At 38.6% G+C, this 25,181-nt stretch overlaps 1 protein-coding gene across 7 annotated transcripts in view; it reads left to right on the top strand.

The window, feature by feature from the left end:
• The window catches only part of cadm1a (cell adhesion molecule 1a), a 441,164-nt gene that overhangs the window by 324,402 nt on the left and 91,581 nt on the right, over nucleotides 1-25,181 (top strand). For all 7 annotated transcript variants that reach the window (XM_022676027.2, XM_022676028.2, XM_022676032.2 and 4 more), the window contains one exon: nucleotides 17,432-17,578. In XM_022676027.2, coding sequence (XP_022531748.1) covers nucleotides 17,432-17,578 — 147 coding nt within the window. The remainder of the gene's footprint in view (nucleotides 1-17,431; nucleotides 17,579-25,181) is intronic.

Below are 25,181 nucleotides of genomic sequence, written 5' to 3' on the forward strand. Positions count from 1 at the left end.
TGTGTTTTTTTTTTTTTTTTTTTTTGGCCTTTCGATCCAATTATTAATCGCAGCCAAGTTATTTATACGTTTATAAATTAGAATTGAGCTGAGGAAGACTCTCTGGGTGGATTGGATGGGACCCAGCCCTTGTTAAGGACCCTAGTCCTTCACGGCCCTCTGCCTGGTTTATCCAGGGCACACTTTCTTTCCTTCCCCACTCTCCTTCTTTCCCTGCAATGCTTGTAAACAGAACACTTTCCTGCCAAAGACACACACTCCCCATTAATATTGAATAGAGCGGCAGTGCTGATGGGGGCTGCTGTTATGGTATTAGCGTCAGCTCCTGTAAAATTACAGTAAAAGGCTCCCGGGGAAGGAGCGTTAGCTAAGCACATTAGCACTAGACAGCGGTGAAAGAAGTGCCGGCATGAATGGGGGTTGCGGGGGTCTTTCTTTTGAGAGTATTACGAAAAGAAAAAAGGAAGGAAAAGAAAGAAAGAAAGTGAAGTCCTTTTGATTTGCTAGTTGAGGCTGGAGTGTTATTAAAGAAGGCAATAGGCTGCCTGTAATAAACCGAATGTCGGGGGCACGTCGAACTCGGTGACCCGCTCCAGGCCACAGCCTCTGACCTCAAGGACATGCCTCTGCCACAAGGACTGCCTGTCCTGTTCCTCCTGCTCGTGATGTCATCTAAGCACAAGTGTGTTTGTGTGTGCGAGAATCGATCTCCGTAGACGCACGGGGGGCAAGGTCTAGCGGAGGATGGAGGGGAGGCTAATCTACAGCCTCACTGCAGAGGGCTTTCTGTATCCTCAGGGGAGATTACATACTGACTGATCAGGTGCTGCAGCGAGAGACCATGCAGTAAATTACTATGTAGTAAATCATAAACAGAGTTTGGCATCATACCTACATGAAGAATTAGACTGGTCTAGACTGGATGTACGTTGAGTAGAATTAGGGAAGTAGGGATTTAAAAAATATTAATAAATAAATAATCAAGTGTCATATTTTTCTGTTTAAATGCCACTGGATCCTTAAAAAAGACTTGGAAAAGCTTGGAAATACTTATTGTGATATTGATGGTAATAACCTCTTACTATTTTAGAACATTTCTGTTATTCACAGGCTATGATAGCTGCAATTTATAAAAAATATTAATTTCTGTCACCAATAAATTCTCAGCTGCCACATTGAGGAACGTCTCAGAAGGTAACAAAACAGTCAAAACAGTTTAGAGTCTGCAGTTTATAATAAGTTTTACATTGGGACATAAACACCTCCTTTTAGAATATTATATAATATATTATTTTATTTAAGACCAATTGGTACTTTTGGCAATGTGGGCAGTATGCCAAGTCCTGCTGGAAAATTAAATTCCACATTCCCAGTGTTGATCCACTGTGTTATATGCAGTGTTTTCCTGGATAATCTTACAGCACTTCATGCTTCCCTCTGATGACAACTTTAATGGAGGTGCAGATTTCATTTTCCAGCAGGACTTGGCACACTGTCCACACTGCCAAAAGTCTTATACCTTCACCAGACTAAAACAGCCTGAAATAGGAGACCTGGGCACTTTTTCATAAAATAATAAAACACAATGAAATGAGACCTTTAAATGGCTGCGCTCTGAACAGTTCCATAGTGAACGGTCACGCTGAGCAGTTACGGTATCCAACATCGTAGAAAGAGGCGGAGAAAGAGCTGAAGCGGATTGCGGACTGTGAAGACGGACAGCTGCCGCGGGTCCTGCCTGTGCCCTTTCTAACTGTGATCCGGGATGGCGTGGCAGGAGGAGAGAGAGAGAGGGCAGCGAAAGGTCCTCTTCCATTCTGCTGCACTCTTTCACTCTCCCCCTCTTCCTGCCCTCCTCCTCCTCCACAAACTCCTCCTCCACCTCCTCCTCCTGCTATTCTGGTTTTGTCATCACTTTTTACAGCTTCCATTTCAGTTTCTAAATCTCTTTGCCTCCTCTCTCTCTCTCTTTCCTGCTCTCTCTCGATCTGTGTTTCCCTCTCTCTTTCCTGTATTACTGTCTCCTCCTCCCTCCCTCGCTTCTTCTTCTTCCCTCGATTTCTTTTCCTTGGCTCAGAGCTTTTGTTTATCCGCCGTAGTCTAGGTTAGGCTACCAAATCTCTCTCTCTCTCTCTCTCTCTCTCTCTCTCTCTCTCTCCTTCTCTTTGCTGAAAGAGGTTTTCGAGCGAGTGAGCAGGGCCTGTGGTGCTGCGCTCGGCCACCGCTGCCCCTCTGACGCATTAATCACCAGGCTGCCATCCATCGCAGCCGCCACATTCCACTGATTTCAGCGCTTTCCCGGCTCCCGTCTGACCGCCATTTTACCCTTCATTAGCACCAGCATCATCACTATTTACTTATGTGTTTGTGCGAATGTGCCGCTGCGTCTCCCCTCCGCTGGGAGGCCGGGAGGGGTGGAGGAGGAGGTGGCGAAGTGGCAGGTTAAGAAGCAGCTGCAGGAACACTTCAGCCGTACGAGGGGTTTGGCCTTCAAACTATTCCAATGAGCATTGTGGGCCATAGGTTTAGAAATGCCATCTCGCAATCTGCGCCCAACACAACCCGCGCTGTTCCTAATTAGGCACAACAAAGACCCAACATAAAAAAAAAAAAAAAAAAAAACCCTCTCCCTGCTTCATCATCACACGTTCTGTAATAATATCAGCGATTACTGCCTCCTCTCCCCATGATAATGTAGGGTTATTAGCTCTGGACGATCTTTTAAGCACAGATTTGTTTTGAAAATCTTTGTTTTTAATAGCATTTTAACAGTTTCTATCCAGTTAGCGCGCACAAAGGGATTTATTAATTTAAAGATAAATAGATGATCAGTCCTCTTCAGAGAGCCCGGCTATTTATAAGCGCTGTAATAATAACAGCATCAAGGTTCTCTCTTTCTCTCACGCTTTTAATACGCGCTTTTTCTTTAATTTAATAAAGCAAATAAGATTCACATTTGATGCTGTAATTACTAACTACCAACAGTGGGAATTTAACTAATACAGCGGGCGATAATTATGTGCAATTGTCCACAGATGTTTGAAAGGGAAGCTCAACAAGTTCAAATCTCAACTACATTTACTTCAAGTTAGCTTCTGTTTTTATTATAAGGCTTCGTCCAGATTTGAAGGCCTGCATTTAATTGGCCTTGATATGAAATTCTGTTCTTTCAGAACGGCTTCTCAGAAGTCTTTTTCTGTAAGTCAGTTGTTGGGGAGGGTGGGGGAAGTTGGCACGTTGCAGCGGCGCAGTGTCCAGAGGTCGCCTCTCGCAGATGGACGAGGACAGTGACATTAGCGCTCGTGCTTTGCCGGCCATAAGGCCTGCTGGTCATCACCAACACCAACCTGCTCACTCACTGTAGTTGGGAGACCAAATGTGCCTCAGCCTGCCTGTTCTGGCTGTGTAATAATGACAGAATTCACACAATATATACATACAATATGGTGTTACTGATGCTGCTTGTTGTTGTTCTGATGCACCATTTAAAATATAACTTATATGGTAGTCCTGTGACTTTTGCCATGTCCCATGGAAGCTAAATAATGCTGCACTGACTGATCTGCGTTTCACGTGGATGTGATTCCTACAGGCAATTCCAACCAGACATCAATCCAGTCAAAATCATTAGCATACAGTATCTTAAAAAAAAAAAAAAAAAAAAATCTAATACTTAATGCTAAGCTGTCTGGTTGGCTAAAGGCACTAAAGTATGCTGTTACATTTGGTTGGTTAGCATTTTATATTAGGTGTTTGTGGTGTGGGAGAACCAAGCTAATTTGCTAGCGTTAGCTGTTCATTAGCTGACAAGGAAAAATTATGCTAAATATTACTATTTACAAATAAGAAATTGCGACCTAAACATGTCCACAGGTCAGATTTCATATTTAAAAAAAAATCAGAAGAGCCTCATCAGCCCTGAGTTCAGAATCCAAGATGGCTTTAGTATTTTTTGTATTAGTATTACAACATTTTTCATCACTGCTATCTATCTGTGTCATTATACCAGTTTTACACAGTATTGTCTAACTTATGTCTGTGGACATGTTTTCTTTTTTTTATGGTGTATGAATGTGATGTGCAAATATAGTGTATAATACATTATCAGCAGGAACCATGCTAATCTGGGACAGTGCTAAAAATGATCATCTGGAAAACAGAGAAAAAGTGAGACATATTTTGGTACTATTCTCGTAATGTTTTAGCAAACCGCTAGCTGATAGCGCCCTGGCTTACCCAAACACTCAGGGTTCCTTAGTGTAGCGCTGTCAGGCAATATTTACTAGCACTAAGCACTGCTAACCACAACTAGCACGCTAAAATATCAGAAATCTTACTGTAAAGCTTACTGTAAGTAAACAGAAGCTCTTTACTCACGCAAATAAACAGTTTCCAGGAGAGAAATCTGTGTAGATTTACATCCAGCACTTGTTTTTAAAAGAATTACAGTTCTTGTAATGGCGACATCCTTGTTCCTTACTATATACGCTTAAAATGCGCCGTATAATCCAGCAATGTGCCTTATGTACGAAAATAGACCAGAAAATAGATGTTCATAGATAGTGTGCCTTTAAATACGATACTTAATTCTCAGAAGTGTAACCCTGTATTTACATGACCACACTAGACTAATGATGCATCTCATGGCTGTGTCTGATTGAACTGACTCATCCTATTGAAAATGAATTATTTTATTGTGGTGTGTTGATGTGATGAAGCAGTGTTAATGCAGCGTCAGTCTAGCACCTAGCCTAGCAAATCCACCAAGCTTATTAGTTAGCTGAATAAAACCACCCATAATGAATGTATTGTGAAGATATTGCTTTTATCCTTTTAAAACATTAATGTAACGATAATTGTGTGTGTGATTGTGAGTTTGAGAGAGCTGCAGCATATAGCCGGCCGAAACAAAACTGCTTACACAGATTTTCTGCTATTGTTGAGAAAGAAAAAAAAAAAACATTCATTATAAGTGTTAGTTTGTAATGAACACACTGGTCTAACACAGGAAGACCTGCTCATTTGTGAGGAACCTTTATGTGAAGAGAACAGCATTAAAATATAATAAAACAGAGCCAATTACCAGAAACCAAAATACCACTGAAAATGCTGGAAAACTCAACCCCCAAAATTACAAGGTTGTCAAAACTATAGTTTAATAATGTGACCAAATTATTAAAAATACATATTTTTTTTGGAACGCTGTTAACTTAAACTATATGTCCAAAAAATTGTATGCTTGTAGACACACCTATTTTTAAGTATTTTTAGGACATTTAGCTAATTTAAGTTCTAATTTCTGATATACAGGACTGTGCAAACGTTATAGGCACCTAAGCAAATTACACTAATTTATTTGTCTCAGGAATATGAGTGTTTTTGCCTGAAAAAAGCACCACATATGATTTAAACAGATGCAAATAAAAATAAATACAGTAAAAAGTAACAAGAATTTCTCATTTTTAGATAAGTAGGTTGTATCCCGAGCCAAGCTGAAGAACAAAATGTAGTTCCAGATCAGATTTCTCCTGGATGCTCCTCAGCCAGCATGTGTATATGTTCAGTTCCATCAGCAGCTCTCCTGATTTAACATTTGTAAGATTTGATTTATCAAACCAGTGTTGATTAATATGATGAGAACTAGAAGTAACAATATTAAACTCAGATGAGGAGGAGAGATTAGGAGATGTTTTAAGGAAAACAGGGCTGTAAAAGCTCTGCTTTTTGTAAAATTGCTGTTTGTAATTATTGTAATGCTTTAGTGTTTTACTGAGCTAATAAACACTTACTTCACAGATAAGAAGCTTTTTCTTTACAAAAATTCCCACAGGTGCCTAAACTTTTGCACAATACTGTAGATGTACAGATGTGCATCCACAAACAACTTGTTTAACTTGTCTAGTCCCTATTGCCAAAAGATTAAGACTTTCTGGAGCAGCTAAACATGAATGGTTTGGCACAATAATTAATGTCAAGTGTGGGATATAGAAGTGTATAAACTGAGGGTGGGACAGTATATTGATAATCGCAATATATTGCGTCGCTTTGACCGGATCATATTGTATCTTATTGAAGCGTGTTGTCAGATATCGATATCTTTATTGAATCATAGTTACTCTTCATAAGAAAGTTACTGCTTCATTACTCTTCATGCCACTGATCAAATGTTTGGGGTAAACCTGTAGAGAAGAATATTGGTTATGAAATTATGTGAAACTGTCACTAGTATTTTATTATTTTATTTTTTTCAGCAACACAGATGCTGTAAAGCAAGGGTCGGCAATAGGTGGCCCCCGGGCCCAGATGTGGCCCGCAAGCATGAAATATCTGGCCTGTGAGGTTGTTTGAAATGTAATGAGCGAAAATGAAAAAAAAAATAAAAATAATATTCTTCTCTGGCGAGCTTTTGTTTACATTCCTCCCCTGCCTCTCTGTTGCGCTCGGTATGACTTTAGTTTCTACCTGTTCTTGGGCTCCCTGTTTCCTTATAAGGGCATTTTTTCCCCAGTCATGTCCAAATTCCCTAGCCGGGTCGGCAAAAGTGTATTGGACCGTGACCCTGACAACACGGGTTCAGTCCCTCATGAGGAGCAGTGTGTTTATTTACTAATTTTTTCATTTCTTCTTGGCTTTACCTGCTTTGAGATCAACTGTTCTGCAGTTGGGTTCAACAACCCTCTGGGCTGGAGAGCTACTAGTCTGTAGCACTCCCATTACACTTTTTTTTTGTCCCGCCTCTTAATGGCCTGGAAAATATCTGGCTTGTGGCCAGACTTAAATGTCGACCCCTGCCGGGAAAAGTATCGTAGAGTATCGCACATTCATAGTACTACAGTACCATCGTTATCCTGGTAGCATATTCTAAGATATCCTTTAAGATTTATAGGAAATGTTACCAAACTTTTTTTTTTTAATCCAAATAAATGAGCAAATGTCCCAATAAATTGGTTCATATAGTGTACTGTATTTGCCCATGGCTTTCTAGTACCATCCATAATAGTTTAGTCTGAAGTCCAGCTGATCACTCACTACACTGTCATGATAGAAGTCGTGATGGATGTCCACTTGATCAAAGCTGCACAGATTCAGCAGACCGTGTTGGCCAGTGTTTGCAGGAGACCTAAGGATAAATCAATCAGCCGCAAACTAACAAAAGCATCAGTGAAGTGGATACAGTTCCTCTTGAAATCCTCCACTGAGTAGATGAGAGTGATGGGCTACACTCACAAGTTGGAACAGTTTCAGTGATTTCTTTAAACTGGACAGAACAGCGTAGAACCCACGTCTTTACTGTAACGAAATGAAAGTCTGAAATCAATACTAAGTCTGTTATATACATGCAGAGTCAAAAATATACTTACACCCACTTAGATTCATAATTCAGTGGTGTTAGAGACTTGTAGGCATGTATTTTTAGGTCTCTGAACCATAATTGCCTACAGCTTCTCTGTGTCCATATAAAAGGAGTTTGTTGGACGGCTTTAAAAGGGTTGACCAACACAGTATTACAATGTACCAAGACGAAGTTCAAGCAGCTCAGTGTAGTATAATAATATAATAACTTTAAGTTGCTTATCTGATCATTCGGACAAGTCTAACAAGATGCTGTCGATCACAATCATTACCATCCACTGTGCTCTCCTGTGTACAGATATTACACATGCTGATATACATATTTGTAACTTACAGAGAGACTAAAGACCCGCTATAATTGTATTACTTAAAAACTAACTAAAATTAACTCAGAATTAACTCGTATTGTTGACCAATTGTTGTAGCTTGGCCAGCATTGGTTGGTCCTTTTTCAGCATACATAAAATAAAAAATTAAACATCAGCAAGTGTCCGTTTGAAATATTGGCCATATCAGCCAATGCCAATGACCAAAAAAAAAAAAAAAAAAGCAGCAGTTATTGGCCCGATACCAATATATTTCTAATATCATCCTGAATCCCTAGTAATATTAGCATTTTATAATATATTATACTTACATTTGTGGCACTGAAGATCGATGAATTAAAATTGAATGTCAACACACTGTGGTAACTCAGAAATAAAATGTCCTATCCATCTGGCACCCAGCATTAGACCTCACTTCAACTCAGATATACAGGTTACAACGTATAGGCCCAATCCCTTTTCACCCCTTGGCCATCCCATTTACCTCTACCCCTCTGTTTTGAGGGGTATGAGAGTCAATGGTGAGATTTCAGAACAAGCGACCAGAAATAAACCACTCAAATTTAAGTATTTTCTATTATTTTAAAAGTGACTTGAAGATTAGCACTATATAACCATAGTTTAATGTGTAGTTCCAATGTTTTATGGTTGAATTCTTCATAACTAACATAAAAGAGATCGCTAGTATTTTGTCTCAAAAGGTAGCTAGCTAGCTAACTTCCCCGTTCCACCTTAAAAGGTGCAACAGACAGAAGAGGCTGCAGCATTTAAGGCGGAATGGAAAAATAAAAAAACTCACAATTTCCCCTCTTCCTGAACTTTAGCACTGCTGATGACGTATCAGGTGCCTGATGGGCTGTCCCAATTATTAGGGGGAGGTTTTCACCCCTTCCCATTGTAACTCTATTCCAAACGGAAAGGGTTACACTTGAAAAGAAGGGGTAGGGGTAAGTGGTAGGGCCAAGGGGTGAAATGGGATTGGGCCATACTTTAGGGTAAGTTTACATACTGTATATTTTCCATGACTCCTGTGGCACATCATTGTACTATTGGTCCTGTATGCACAATTTTGACTTCAGAACAATGATACAAAATCGATGGCAATCTTCACTAATAATACAACAAAACTTGTGTGTATGCCTGTTTGTGTGTTTGTGTGTGGGTGTATGTATGTGCTATGTGTGTGTGTGTGTGTACCTTGCGTAATCTTCCCATCATTCACATTCTGATTTGACATCGTGGCTCTTTTCCGTGCGGTCGGCAGGAAGGGATGCAGGACTGCTTACGGAGGAGGACACTAGAGTGCTCTGACCTTCTCAGCACAGCGGTCCGCTCTGACGGGTGGGCCTGCAGTAATATAAATGGCGTGTCTGGCTGGCTATGAGCAGAGCAGCCTGCTCTGACAGCTTTAATCTAGGCTAAAATGATCAGTGTTCTGTGCTACTGCTTTTGAATGCCGGTAATTAAATACAAAGATAATGTCACAGATCTGTTTGAACAAGTTATGCAAATACGCGGCATGCGCTCTCCTCCACTGTTCCCGCAATGCCTTGTTGGTTGTTGATGCATGCGCTGAAAGCTAATTTTTTATTTTTTTCCCCCCCCCCCAACTAGGCCCCTCATTTTGATGGCCGCGCCTAAGCAATAAGGGTAATGAAGGCTTAGTCTGAATCGGAATTAATCACCAGTTCATTTCTTTCTGCGGCAGTGACAAACAATTATCTTAATTACGCCAAGCGCCGTGCCAATAATCAATAATAATCTTGAGACTAATCAAGTTTAATCCCTTCTTTAATTTGGGGTGATCCATGCACAAGATTTACTTAACATTACTTAACATCTCGTATATTAAGGGCAATTTTCTTAATAGTTGCCTACCAAGCTCGATTTTAACGCATTACAGCGCATTGTATTGTGTTTGCATTGACAATAATGGAGCCGCTGTATATGAGTCACTGTATCGTCTTGGCTTTACTCTTCTGCTTGGTATGCTTGCTGTGCTGAATGAGAATGCACACAGACACTTACACATACACTCATACAGCTCTTACTCTGCTGAGCTGAGCTGCCAGAGAAACGGAGCACATGCTCGGAGGGTCATTAAAATGTTTACCCTTGTCTCTCATTGATTTTGACTCTGGCATATACCCTAGTGGTTCATGTATGTGCCTCCAATAAATCATATGTAAGCCTTGTCGTGTTTTGGTGAGGCTGCAGGCCCAACATCTGCTGTGCTGAGCATGAATAGTTAAGCGTATCTCATTGAGGCATGTGCCTGAACTGAACTTCTACCATGCTCTTATTTTGAAATAAGTAAATAAATAAATGTAAAAATACAAATCTAGGTCTTTTTTGCAATTATTATTTTTTTTACTTTCACCAAACAGCAAAATAACATCCCTTCCCAAACTGTATGATTTTTAGTTTTTTTTTTTTTTCATACATATTTTATTAATTGTCTTGCCGTTTAGCACATTTTAAGAGGGCTATTTGGGGAAGTTACTGAAATTAAGCTAAATCACCACCAGTAAAATTCAAAAGCATTTATTTTCTATTCGCTGACAAATGCTGTTATGAAATAGAACTCTGCCCAGCTTGTTTTTCCTATGTATTATTTATTTTTTAGTCATTTCCAGCAGGAGTAAACTGGATGAATCTGGGTTGCCTTAATGATCCCTGGTTATTTTTGTAATAAATGCGAATGTGGGGTCAAATGGACAGTGCAGAAACTAGGACAGGCACAGACAGGGCGGGGAAATCAAGTCAAGTCAAGTGCAGTAGATTCTGTACGGTATGCTTTCAGTGTTTTTAAGCTGTTGCTTATCTGTAATATGCTCTGACATGCCAATAGTCATGGGATAGCAGTATGCAAATTGATCATGGAGTGCCTTGGAAATGCTCAGGGATGTCCCAGGAATACCTGACAGAAGGCATTATCACCCACAGTGGACAGTGCAGTGAATGGTAAAGATGTAATGATTGTGACTGGTGGTGTCTGGCTAGAATTGTCCATGTGAAACAAGTAATTCTGTCAGAAATCGCATTTATATTTAATGCAGGAATCCCCACACAAATCTCACAGGTCAGTGCAGCTTTCTTTAGCTTGCATGAGACATGGCAAAAGTCATGGGACACAATAATACCAGTTCCTCTCCTGAAACATGTCTCACAACAACTGTAGTTGTTTTTAATATTTTCTTCACAAGACCACTAAAGGTCTCCTGTGGTAGGTGGCACCAAGTTATAGCAATGTTAACAGCAGACCCTATATGTTTTAAGTAAATTGAGAGAGGTAAGCTTTAGGTGACTCTTTCACTGGTTCACTGGAGGGAACTTTAATATCAGAGTAATGTAACCTAAGTCAATATAAAAAACACTTTTAAAATTATTATTTCATTATCTCATAAAGAAAAGATGAGAAAGCAAAGTCATTGATCATCTATCAGTCTGGAAAAGGTTACAAAGTCATTTCTAAAGCTTTGAGACACCACAGTTAGAGCCAATATTCACTGGAGAAAACATGGAACACTGGTGACAATTTTCAGGTAGCCGAAATTGTACCAAAAGGGCATGGCCAACTCATCCAGGAGGTCCCAAAATAATTCAAAATAATATTTAAAAACTTAAGGGCTAATTTGCCTCAGCTAAGGTCAGTGTTAATTATTGAATAATAATAAAATTGTATCCATTTTTTGTTAAATTTTGCTATGTAATCAGAAAAGTATAAATATGACAAAAAAGCAAAAATAAAAGAAATCTGTAGGGGCATACTTTTTTACGCCACTGTACATCACACCTCTTGACCGATGACACTGTAAATGAAGAAAATCAATGTTTTTCACTTTTCACTATTCAGTGGTAGTAATGTTATGGCTGATTGGCGTATTTAAGATTCAGTCAAGTAGCCCTCCTTTGTCTTCAGGCAGCCTTTACTCATTTTACCCACGCTTCTCTAGGCTTACGGAGTTTTCAAACAAATCCTGAATCGAGGCTCCCTCACCTAAAACACAGTCATCATCCTTTACCACAGTAACACAGTAACTTTTACATCCCATAATTCCCTGTACAGTCATCTGCTGTTAATCACCATGTTGTCCCACTAGTTCTTCTGTAATATTTACTTACTGAAATATGATAGTGATTCTTTTCTACATTTTCCTGAGGCAGAGTTTGAAGATGATGGCTAACCTGATTAATGCTAATGATGGCAAGTTCAGTGCAGTCATTCTGGGAGAATATAGTCATTCTGAGATGGGTATTTATGAGTCTGGCTGTTAGCTAACTTTGCTGTACATTTATGATGACAACCAGACGCATGCTGCCTTTTATTTAATGATGAGCCATTTTACAGTCTTCTCTTAGCTTGATACTTATGTAACTAATGTTAGCAAAGCGCGCTAAAGTGTGCTAGCAGTCTGTGCTATTGGCGATTTGTAGTTTGCACTGTTTGTGTGGGCTTGGTAACTGTAATGCGCTGCCACTATGATCAGGAGATCGCCGGTTCGAATCCTGTTCATGTAGCTTGCCATCAGCTGCTGGAGTTGGGATTGGCCTTGCTCTCTCTGGGTGGGTAGGATGGCGCTCTCTCCCCACATCACTCCAAGGGTGATGTCGATCAACTCAAGGCTCTATCTGTGAGCTGATGTATCTGAACTAAGTCACTGCTCTTTCCTCCGAGCGCATTGTGATGCTACTCAGCAATGCTGCATCAGAAGCAGTTTAAAAAGAGGTGATGGCTGACTTCACATGTGTCACTCTTTTGGTGTTGGGAGATCATTAGGGGGAATCCTAATGAGTGGGATGGGTAATTGGCCGTGTAAATTGTAAATTGGGGAGAAAATGGGAAAAAAATTAGAAGTAAAATAAAAACAAAAAAAAAAACGAAATGCTATTGGTTTAGTTACCGTGTTCTATGGGCTGAGTAACTGCGTTATGTTGGCTAAGTGACTGATATGGTCTTAGTAGCTGTTTCCTACAGGTTTACGAACTATAATCTCGATGATTAGTAACTGTTATTAAAGCTAAGTAACTGAAATGATCATAGTAGCTGTAACTAATAGGTAAAATAACCAGTCTATGGGATACGTAATTGCTTTCTGTGGGATGAGTAACTACTTACTTTGGCCTTATTTACTTATATTCTATGGGATTAGTAATTTTATTTCTATAGGCTATGTAGCGTTATGTGATTTCTATGGGCTTAGCCACTGGAATAAGTAACCATATGCTGTGGGCTTAGCAAGAGTACTCAATAGGATTTTCTGTATTAGAAGTAACTATATTTGACAAGTCTAGTAACAACATTTTATAGAACAATCTATAAAATATATTTGATGGGCTTAGTAACTGGATTCTGTGGGATAAGAAACTATTCTTTTAGACAAGTAACTACATTTAATGGACCCAATAACTGTATTGTATCGGACAAGTAACTGTATTCTGTGTGGGATAAGTTACCATATTTTATGGGTTGGTAACTGTGTTTTATGAGTTTATTAAATGTAATTTATAGATACAATCACTATATTCTGTATGCTTAGTGTCTGTACTCTGTGAATTCAATGTATTACATTTAATTACATTATTTTATTCTAAGTACTTAGTAACTTATTTTGAAATGTGCATACACTATATGTCCAAATGTTTTTGGATGCTCCATTTAATGAATGCATTCAGCTTCTTTAAGCTGCCCCTGTTACTGACACAAATGTGCAAATGCACGCACACACACACACACATACACACACACACACACACACACACACACACACTGTCTGGCAGTGCTGAGAAGTAATGCCAATACAATAGTACTCTCTGAAGCAGATAAACATATAATTTAAATATGCAGACTTTACCTTATATGGACTGTACCTTCGTTCCAGACTCAGACAATGAAGCGTACGACTGTACTGCACTGCATCTTATGTCACTTAGTGTGATAATCGCCCACCAGCTGAACCACCACGCAGTAGCCCCCATTTAACACTGTCGCCCATGACAACCACTGGTGCCCGCTGTGTGCTTAACCTTCATCTGTAACCTCTCACTTAGATAGACATGGACTGGATTTGCATTTCCAGTGTGCCCCCCCCCCTTACACTTACCATCCTGCATTTCCTTTTGAGAAGTCTTAAGGGTCTCTCTTTCTCTCTCTCTCTCTCTCTCTCTTTCTCTCTCACACACTCTTTCTCTGTGGGATAAGTAACTGCATAGAAAATGTGTTATATAGGCTTATTAACTATGTTGTATATGTTTAGTATGTTTATGTTCAATATATATCTAGGGGATTAGTAACTGTGGTATAACTGTGGTATAACTGTATTCTATGGGCAGGGGTACTTTTTTGCTGTACAACCTCTTTTTAACACTGGAATAGTTATTATTATTATTATTTTTTTTTAAGGGAACCTGGGCTCTCAATTCCCTGAGAGTCACTTAATCCATGATATATATATTTTTCTTTGAATTTACCAAATTGAAAACCTCTTGAATACAATCAAGAGGAAGATGGGTGATTTTTTGCACCAGGAATGGCATAAAGTTATCCAAAAGCAGTGTGTAAGACTGGTGGAGGAGAACATGCCAAGATGCATAATAACTGTGGTTAAAAAACAGGGTTATTCCACCAAATATTGATTTCTGAGCTCTTAAAACATTATGTATGTGAACTTGTTTTCTTTACATTATTTGAAAACTTTTTTGTTATTTCAGCCATTTCTCATTTTCTGCAAATAAATGCTTTAAATTACTATTTTTGGTAGAATTTGATAGAAATGTTGTCTGTAGTTTATAGAACAAAACAACAGTGTTTATTTTACTTAAACATAAACCTATAAATAGCAAAATCAGAGAAACCGATTTTATATAAAAAAAAGAAAAGCAGTAATTTTTCTGTAAATATAGTGTTTAAGTAAACAGTAAAAAGTTAAATCTGTACTTTTTTACCCTCTCTCTCTTTTTCTCTCTCTCTCTCTCTCTCTCTCTCTCTCTCTCTCTCTCTCTCTCTCTCTCTCTCCTGCTCCACCCTCCCCACCCCCCGTCTCACCCTTTCTCTCATGAGGTTCATTTGTTTGGTCTGTTTTCACTTTCCACTTCTGGCAGCCTGATTGAAATCAGTTTTGTTAAACTGTCTCTCCTTATCGGGCGCCATCAGAGGATCTGATTGCTTTCTTCTCTTCTACTTAAAGTGGCAGGGCTGTTTAGAGGGGGTCTGACATCTGACGCATGCAAATCGTGACTACCCCCCACCCCCCTTCTTTTTTTTTTTTGGTTGCATATTTATTTATCTCTCTCTGGCACTTGCCCATTCATGTTTTCCTATTAGCGCCAGCAGGGAACGGCACTAAATATAGGATTCAGTGTGCTTTGTTATTTATTTACTAATTTCCTATGTGAGCTGCTGCATAATGACGGTGTCCTGACTTAAACTTGAAGACACACTCTAACACAGCCCTGATTTTAAAAAGCACTGGATGCTTTAGGTTATGCTTTTGTGTTAACTTTCCTAACCTAACTTTTTTTTAGTGTGTGATTGGTTCAAAGATGTTAGCAATGTTCCCTTGAACCACTGTTGTGTTCAGGCCAAGTGCATGTGGAAATAAAAAGGCCCTGAATACACATTTCTAACACATCATATCAAAAAACTTATAGTATTTTACTGTATTTTATAACAGCAGCACTAAAAAACTAATTATTAACCCTCCTGATATGTTCTGGTTCAGTTTGCCCCATTGTAAAGTTTGAAGATCTAGAAAAAATAGCTAAAAGTGTTGCTATTTTTTAAAGTCTTTTTATAATTTTATAAGTTTTGCCTAATTAGTGTTATCATCATATAATATGAAAATGGTTCATCTCAAATATTTGCAACCACTCCCTGCAAAAATAAAAACTAAAACAAAATTGCAATGTTATGTTTCAATGTTATGTAAAACTATTGTTTAATATGGTCTTCTAAAAATAAAAAGGAAGGGAAACATTAAAAAAGTATTGTATTGTAAAAACATGTATTTTTTATTTTATTTTATTTTTTTGAAAAATGAGTGAATTACCCTAATTGAACAACTACCTGTTAAAGGTAAGGAACACCACTGCACTAAATATTGATAGAATAATTAGTAATGGAGTTAGTAATTAAATATTCATACTGCTTGTCAGGATTTTTTTTTTGGTTTCAGACATATTTTGGATAATTTAACATGCACCAGTTCAAATTAACCCCAGAACACCATTGTAGAGTCTCTTGACCTCCTATAATTTGAATATTGTATAATAAATATGAGGAAGGCGAATGTTTCTGAAGCATGTAGTGATTTTTATTTATTTATTTGTTGATAAAAATTTTAGGGGGTTGGGGGGAGACTGCACACCAAGCAGCTGACACTCAGCTAGACTCCTCACAGTCAACACATGTTATTCTGACCTTCAATGTACAGCTCTCACACACTGCTGTGGGTCATCTGTCACCAATAGCTGGAGTTGTGGTTTGCTTACACTCTCTGTTCACTCAGGACAGTGATCTGCTGCTGTGTTAGCCTGGAACAGTGGAGTGCATGTGTGCTCTGCTTTATTCTGCACTTTGTGTGTTTTTACGTGTATCAGTTGTAATTTTAAAATAAAGTTTTGTAGGAAAATCAGCTGTCTTGAGTGTAAAGCTCATTCTCAGATGTCTTTATAGCCTCATCACAGTTCAAAAACCTTATTAGACCTCATTTAGTAATGCAGTGGCTTGGCAGTTAGCATGTTTGCCCATCAGTCTTGGGTTCAAGTCACTATCTGGGTGAGGTTTTTTCTTATGTTTGTGTATGATCTGACCTGATATGGATTGGTAGTTTGTCCTCGGTGAACCCCCTGTAGTACTTAATAGAGTTCTCAAGGTGGCTGTGCATGATTGGCTGCTGTTTCATGCCAGTTGAGTGCTAAGTGTAAGAAAAGTAGAAAATTATATAATACCAATTGCTACTTTTGGCAGTGTGGGCAGTGTTCCCTCTGCTGACAACTTTTATCTGGATGCGGATTTCATTTTCCAGCAGGATCTGGCACACTGCCAAAAGTACCAATTGGTTTTATATAATATTCTGATTTTCTGAGATGACTTGGGTTTTCATTAGCTGTACGCCATAATTATCAACAATTAAAGAAATAAATGCTTAAAATAGATCAGTCTGTGTGTAATACATTTATATAATAGATATAGATACGATTTTTTTTGTAGTATTTTTACTTTGTAGTATAGAGTAGGAATTACTATTTATTTGTTTGACTAGTGTTAAACAGCAGTAGATGTTGTTTTTGATTTTTTTTTTTTGTACCTTCACATTCAGCAGTTGAGGGCAGGTAGGACAAGGACTCTGACCAGCGTGTCCCTGAATAAAACAAAGCCCATGGGTCACGGCCGACCTGTCGTCCATGATCACACAGACATGCCATCCGCCACCACGATTCAGCCCAGAGCTCAGGCACATGTAACACGAAACACACACACACACACTCCCACAGACTCACGAAAACGCTCGCCATGCGGGGAGGAGAAGGGAAAAAAAAATCTCACTTTCACACTCTGCTGGGTATTCACACCCGCGCCAGGTGCATTTTGCCACCCGCTCCTCATCGTGCACTCATGTAAGTGTTAGATTGTGGGTTTTAGCCGCTGTTGGGTTTTATCTCTGTGTGAAAGAAATGGCTCTAACATGGACAGCGTTCTCACTTTTTCTCTCTTTTTTCTCTCTTTCTCTTTTCTTCCTCTCTTTCTCCAGTCCAAAGCCAGAACCTTGTGACAGACAACGTCTCAGTGGTGGAGGGGGAAACGGCCACTATCAGCTGTCGAGTCAAAAATAATGACGACTCCGTCATCCAGCTTCTCAACCCCAACAGACAGACCATCTACTTCAAAGATGTCAGACGTAAGTACAGAGACACACACACACACACACCCACACACACACACTCACACACTCCAATCCCCCGGCCTCCATCTCCACCAGAGAAAAGCCTCTGACTGCATCAGACTAATTCAGTGTGAGTTTTCTGAAGGCAGCTGATGGAGGGTCCCAGCTGTGTGCCAAGGGCATGTTGTTCTCCATGGCCTGCCTTGATCTGGACTGATCTGGCTGGGCTGAGAACACTCCAGCGCTTAGTGCAGCTGCACTTGCTTCATTAGAGTGGAGGCCGCTACTGAAGGACCCTGCTGCTACCCACCCCTCCCAGCCACCTCCACCACCACTACCACCAAGAAAGAGTAAAAGAGTACGCCATGCGATTTTGAAGACGAGTCTGTCTTTCCATCAAAAAAAAGCTGAAACAAGCTGAAAGATATTAAACTACTGCAAACTTAACTCAGCTTCAAGTCACACTTGTTCACCCTGCAGTTTCAAGGATATTGCTCGCTTCCCTCTCTTAGTCTCCTCATCCTCTCTCTTTGAGTAGATCTTTATCATTCAGCCTAGAAGGGATTTAGAGGTTTAAGTCAGACTGTACTGAGATTTGGGGCTGTATGATAAATCATGCTTTCATTGTTATTGTGAAACTAAGTTGTGAAACTAAAATTGTATTACCCAAGTACATAAATAAAGGGAGCTCTTTATGTGGCATACTGTGATCACATGACATGGATAACTAGACTGGAGGCAAAGTGTGATAAATTGAGGTGAGCTAGGTTGAGTGAAGTAGAGTGGGGTGGAGAGAGGTGAAAAGAAAGAGTGAAATAGAACGAGGTAAAGTAAGGTAGAGCGAGGTAAAATGAGGTAGAGTGAGAGCAAGCTGTCACAGTGGTCAGTCACATTGCTCACGTTGCTGTAGTCCACAGTTCCAAACTAGCAAGACTCCAGCTATGCGAACACTTGACTCTAATTAGCTTTTTGAGGTTAACATAAGGGTTCACTTACATTTTCCAATAGAACTATGGGGGTTTTATAGTTGTTCTCAGTGAAGCCATCATTTTTGGTACCACTTTAAAATAAGGCTCTTTTATTTTAGAAAGAACAACAGTATCCAATAAAATTATCCAATAAAATAATAAAGAAAGGAAAGATCGTTTATTCATTTAATATGATATCATAGTTGAATAGAGTTTTTAACAGAAATGTTAATAATGACTGATGGAAAAGATCAAATAAGATTTTACAGCGCAAATGAATGTGGAGTCACTATTTGGTACATGGCAGGCCACAGTTGCTGTTTCTGTTTGTATTGCAACTGCTTAATAACAATACTAAACTCATTAATAAACTGTTTATAAATCCTTTGTAAAGAAGCCTGATCTAAAAAAACAAGTAAATAATACAATAATATATCATTTATAATATAAATATAGATACTGAACACCTTGTTTGATGTAGCTTGATTAAAGCTTTCAGTTTACACAGTGCTAATTGTTATTCCACGATTTTCCACCAGCTGTTGTCTTGTCCATGTTTCAGGCTTATCACAAAATAATCCAGCAAATTTAAGACATCAAAAATTTGTATGTTTTGATACAGATGATCAGCTACAGTTGGGGAGAGGACAGAACTGTGTGATTTGTTTGTTTGAGTTCTTTCTTTAAATGCGGCTGTGTGTTTGAGGAGGTTCTGGGTTTAGAGTTAATAAGGCCCTGTTTCAGGCTGGTGGAGAGAGGTCTGGAGTGGAGAGCAGAAGGGGCTGATATCATGCCCTCGCCGGGTGGGCGCTGGAGTGAACTGTGTGATTGGTGATTTCTTCCTGTGGATTGTGGGTCTGCTCGGCTGTCATTTCGTCTCCCAGCTTCCAGTCATTAGAGGGGTTCGGGCTCCATGCTACGGACCCCGCGAAGGCCGTAATTATTGCTCGTCTCCTTAATAAAAGTTTGATGGGCTCCTCTCGAAGTCGCCGTGGCCGGTAATCAAAATTGATTGCTGCCATTTAGGAGGAACGGCATGTCTCCCCGAGGCCTTCAGGATTAAACCTAAGAAAACAATACAAATGAGATGCGGAAGAAGAGAAGGCCAAAGGAAATGAGAGGGAGAGAGATATGAAGAGGAAAGAGAGATAGAAAAAGAAGACGAGTGGGTGGGGGTTTGAGGATGAACAGACAGAGAAAGCAAGAGACAGAGAGAGAAAGATAAGAAAAGGAAAGGAAAGTCATTAAGTATGAAGGATGAGGGGAGTTGAAGAGACAGAAAAGAAGAAAGTATAAAAAAGAGAAGAAAGGCAGAAGAACAGAAGGGGGGGCAGATATAGGATATAGCAATGGATAGGAAAAAGATAGATGGAAAAGACAAGAACAGGAAGGAATAAGAATAGAGAGGAAGAGAGAATAGGCTAAAGGACAGAGAGATAGATAGGATTTTGCATAGATGGAAAAAAGATGGATGAAAAAAAAATAGCAAAAAAAACGAGAAGAAAGTGAGAAGAACAGAAAGGAAGCAGACGATTGGACGAAGAAAGAGACAGAGGAAGTTAAGAAAAGAGAAGGAAAGACAATAAGTATTAGAGATGAGGAGATTTAGAGAGACAGAAAGGAAGAAAGCGCAAAAAAGAGAAGAAAAGGAAAACAACAGAAGGGGATGTAGCAGTAGATAGGAAAAAGATAGATGGAAAAGGAAAAAGAGAGAGAAAAATAAAAGAAAAGACAAAGTATGAGAGATGAGGGAAACTGAAAAGACAGAGGAAGAACGCACAAAAAAGAAAAGTATATGAGAGGAACAGAAGGGGGATGAGAGATGGGATATAGCAATAGATGGTAAATGAGTGATGGAAAGGTAAAAAGAGAGAGAGAGAGAGAAAAAAGAAATAAAGCACAACATGAGAGAGGAAATAAGAACACATAAGAAGCTAAAATATGATAAGGAAACGAGAGATATATAGGATATATGAATAGATAGAAAATAGATAGATAAAAAGTAAAAAAGAGAGAGAAAGATAAAAGAAAAAGACAGTAAGTAGGATAGATGAGGGAACTTGGAGAGACAGAAAGAAAGAAAGCACAAAAAAGAGAGGGATAGGAGAAGAACAGAAGGGGGACAAGAGAGAGCAGATATAGCAATAGATAGGAAAAAGATGGATAGAAAGATAAAGGAAAGAGAAAATAGAAAGGAAGAAAGAAAGCACAAAAAGAGAAGGAAGTAAGAGATATGATGTAGCAATAGATTGGAACAAGTTGAATGGGAAAAGAGAGAGAAAGAGACAAAGAAAAGAAAGGATGAAAGCACATGAGGAGAAGGAGGAATTAAAACAAATAGGAAACGAGAATAGGGAAAGGAAATGTGAGATATATAGGATACATCAATACATAGGAAAAAGATGGATGGAAAGGAAAAAGAGAGGGATAAGGATAAGAAAAAGTAAGTCTAAGTGTGAGAGATGAAGGAGTTTAGAGAGACAGAAAGGAAGAAAGCACAAAAAAGGAGGAGGGGAGAAGGACAGAGAAGAGGGTAAGGGAATGAGAGATAGATAGGAAATAGCAATAGAAAAAGATGGATGAAAAGGAAAAAGAAAGAGAGAGAGAGTGAGGACAGAGCTCATTTGGTAAGCCATTCTCAGCAGTCATTCTCTCTCTCTCTCTCTCTCTCTCTCTCTCTCTCTCTGAGTTCCTCTCGTCCCTATTGTGTTTACAGCTAGCTTCATTTCAGCTTTAGGCTTTGCCTCAGCTAGATGGATTGCAAAGGAATGAATGAACAATGCTTCTTTTTTTCTCTCTTTCTTTTCAGCCACCCCTCTTTTCAATCTCAGCGCACAATCCTTTGCTTTTTGATAACACAAATAACAAGCGACTTGTATTCATTCATGTCTTTAGGCTACTGGAAAGTTCTGAATTAAAAAGATTGCAGAATAAATACATTCAAATTGACCATGACAAATTAAGAAAAAGTGATTGCTCTCAAAAGCCACTTTTTGGTTGGAATTCAGACTGAGATTGACTGGACCTGAATTGTTTATGAAACGACTCCAGGCCTTTTTAAGAGCTAAGAAGCCAATTCAGTCACAAAATAGCCATTTTAATAACAACTATTTTCTGATATGACTTTTTCATATCACCTCTGAGTGTCTGCTAGTAAAAACCAGAGAACATTAACCTGTTGTTTTCAGTTTAAAAGATCAAGGTCAACTTAAAATAACAACATTATACCATTACTTTAACTTTTACACTCCTAAAACATGTCAGCTAAAATACAGTGTTATAAAGGAGTTTCAGTAAAGTTTCAACCTCCAGCACCGAGGTTGGAGCAGTATTAGCATTAGCTGCTAACCACAGCGCTAGCTCTTTCGCTGTTTAGAGTTGAGTATTTCAGACTGCAGTCTGCATTTTTACGATAATTAAAACAAGCTAAGTGGGGTGAACCTCTAGCTGATAGGGCCCTGGCTTTCTAGAACACTCAGGGTTGCTCAGTGTAGCATTGTCGGGCATCATTTACTAGTGCTGAGTGTGCTAATCGCGGCTAGTCCCGCAGCTAGTCTGTTAGTAAAAAAACATTAACCTGTTGTGTTCAGTTTGAATGTTCAAGGTCAACCTAAAATGAAATCATTAGGCCGTTACTTTAACTTTTTACACTCCTTAAATATGTCCTGTTCATGGGCCACACACAGATGTGGTCTTAAAACATTGAGAGATTGAAAAGAAAAAAAAAAAAAAAAAAAAAAAACTTTACAGATTGTTGTAAAAAAAAAGTAAAGTGATTAAATTGGAGTCTGGATTTTATATAGTCAACAGTACTATCATTTCATATAACAAAATAGTAAGTACACAGCGTCTCAATATATGTTCTTTCTTTACTGTGTTCTTTTGAGTATGTTCTTGAGAAGAATCTTCTTGAGAACTACTTCCAAGTCCATTGTTCACATTATTTGTATTGAAATACATTTGCAATATATTTTCCTTATATCCCAGAGCATATTCTCCTATTTGTGTTTGATCCACATTCTGTTTTTGCCTTGTCTCTTCTGCTTTGTCTTTGACTTTTTCCATGCATTGAAAATGCATTTTAAAACATTAAAACTAAAAATCTCTGTTTTGGCCCTGTTACATCACGTTTATAGATCCTTTACTAGACATAAATGGCCCTTTATTTTCACATATACATATATATATATATATATATATATATATATATATATATTAGAGAGAAATTATTTTTGATGGAATCAAATGTTGGCATTCTATGGTATCATGCAAAGAATGATTTGCTGCACTTTTAATTTAAAGAGAGTAGTTTATGTCCTTGGTCATACTGAAGAGTACATTCACTCTCAACGTTGGCTCTGCATATTTGAGCAGCATGAATAGGCATGACATATAAGGAGGTGGGACTTAAGTAGTGAAGGAATGAGAAACCAGTGCGAGCGTTAAACTGGAGATAGCTATGCAAAGGATGGGGCTATGGATGGGAAAAATTGGTGGAAAAAGGTGGAGGCTTTATGGCTGTAACAGATCTTAATTTTTTAGAAAAGCAAACGCTATTTATTGATATATATATATATATATATATATATATATATATATATATATATATATATATATATATATATACAATGCTTATTGTGGGACAAAATTAGTTGATATGTGAAAAAATATATTAAAAATACAACTTTATCAGATTAACGGAGGATAAAGACAGATAGAAAAGTTCATGTTAACAACACTAATTAAAATATAATGACTTTGAACCATCTCTCAACTGTTTCTGATATTTTGATATCTTACCAAGCATCAAAGGCAAGTCTCTGCTCCCATCATCATCTCTATCATCAAGCGAAAAACACCAGTCATTACTTTTTCATTCCTGTCTCCACGTCTACTTCTTTCAAGCCTTCTCAGGAGATGATGAAGGAGAAAAGGGTCAGTGGTCAGGGTCTTCTTGTACCATCTCAGGAGCAGCCACTGTGCAGAAGACCCCATTGTCTACGAGGCAACATTAGTGAACCAGTCAGCATGGTATTTTTTGGCATCCATGGCTGAGATATGCCATACTGTGAAGCTCTACCAGCGGACAAAAGCATTTCACATGGCCTGTTTGTCCTTGCTCTTGTCGTCTGTTTTTTCCCCAATCTCTACACAGGCTTGTTTGTTTTGGTGTGCACCATGCTGATCCGCTACTGCGTCGTCTCTTCTTAATCATAATCAAAACCTCAGCCCACATCCACTTCTGTGCCCTGCCGGTACGGGTCAGCCTGTGTCTTGTCGGAGAAATCCTTATAAGCTCTAGCTTCTAAGACGAGAGAATTCAAAACAACACTGTGAATAAAAAAATCAGGATGATAGACAATAGGCTGTTAGTTAGCTGAAGAGACTGTTGTCAGTTTGTAACAATTAGCTTTTCATCCTAAATTGTGGCATTTTCAAGTGTTGCCAGGTGGGGAGAAAGACAGACAGTTTTTACCCTTCTTGTGTGTGTTTAAATTCAGATTAGATAATCCTGTAATCCAGTTTGTTTTCAAGAAAGCAGAGAGTGTAGACATGTAGACATTTTTACACTTATGCTAGCTTGTAGCCTAGCACAGACACTTGTCGCTCCCAATGGCTTGCATTTCATTACATGGTGACCCTGAGTTTAAGCTTTAAGCTCCCCTATGTGGAAATATATAGCACAGGAAAAGCTGTGGTCATGAGGCCTGGTTCATACAGCAACCCCCACCCAAACAAATAAACGTATAATGTCAGAGGATAAACACCTTGTTCAAGTGTATTTTTACACTTCACTCTCTTTATCATATTTTTGCACTATAAGGCACACTTAAAATTCAGTGCGCCTTATAATCTGGTGTGCCTCATGTATGAATTCTACCAGTCAGGTATTAAGGAGCAGTAAAGCCCCTCCACTGAAGTAAAGTGTTATAAAGAAGTTCCAGTAAAGTTCCTCCAGTACCCAGGCTGGAGCAGTATTAGCATTAGCTGCTAATGGCGCTAAGCGCTAGCTCTTTCGCGGTTCTGAGGTGAGTTTATCAGACTGTAGCTTGTATTTACCGGCATTTGCTAGCACTGCTGCTATTCACGCTGTTGAAAATATTGAAAATCGAAGCTTATTGTAAATAAATGGAAGCACTTTACTCACCCAAATAAACAGTTTTCCAGAAAGAAATCTGCTTAGATTAACATCCAGTTCTCATTTGATTTATTTATTTATTTATTTATTTATTTATTTATTATTTGTTTATGTTTTTTTCTTTACTTTTAATCATAGCTAAATTTGTTACTTTGCCAACCACACAAAATGTGTCGTCACACTCCCAACAAATCCCCATATCATTTGATTTTACTTAAATAAATAAAATATTTTATATTAAGCTATAATTAAAGAACATACTTACCTTCTTCTCAAGTTCCTGTAAAAGGAAAGCGTTCTAAAGCTTAAAGTACATTGATTCACATTCAGATGCAGTCTCTCAAGAAATATAGCTGTCTAAACTTTGCTTTCTCATCAGGAGATGGAACAATGTGTTTTTAAACTAGTATGGTTTCCCAAAACTGCCATAGTATGCTTGTACCACAGTCGTTTTGCTTCCTTTGTCCCCTTAGATTACTTTTACTTTTATACTTTAAGTAGCTTTAAAACA

Source organism: Astyanax mexicanus, chromosome 17 (assembly GCF_023375975.1).
Source record: "Astyanax mexicanus isolate ESR-SI-001 chromosome 17, AstMex3_surface, whole genome shotgun sequence".
NCBI lineage: Eukaryota > Metazoa > Chordata > Actinopteri > Characiformes > Acestrorhamphidae > Astyanax > Astyanax mexicanus.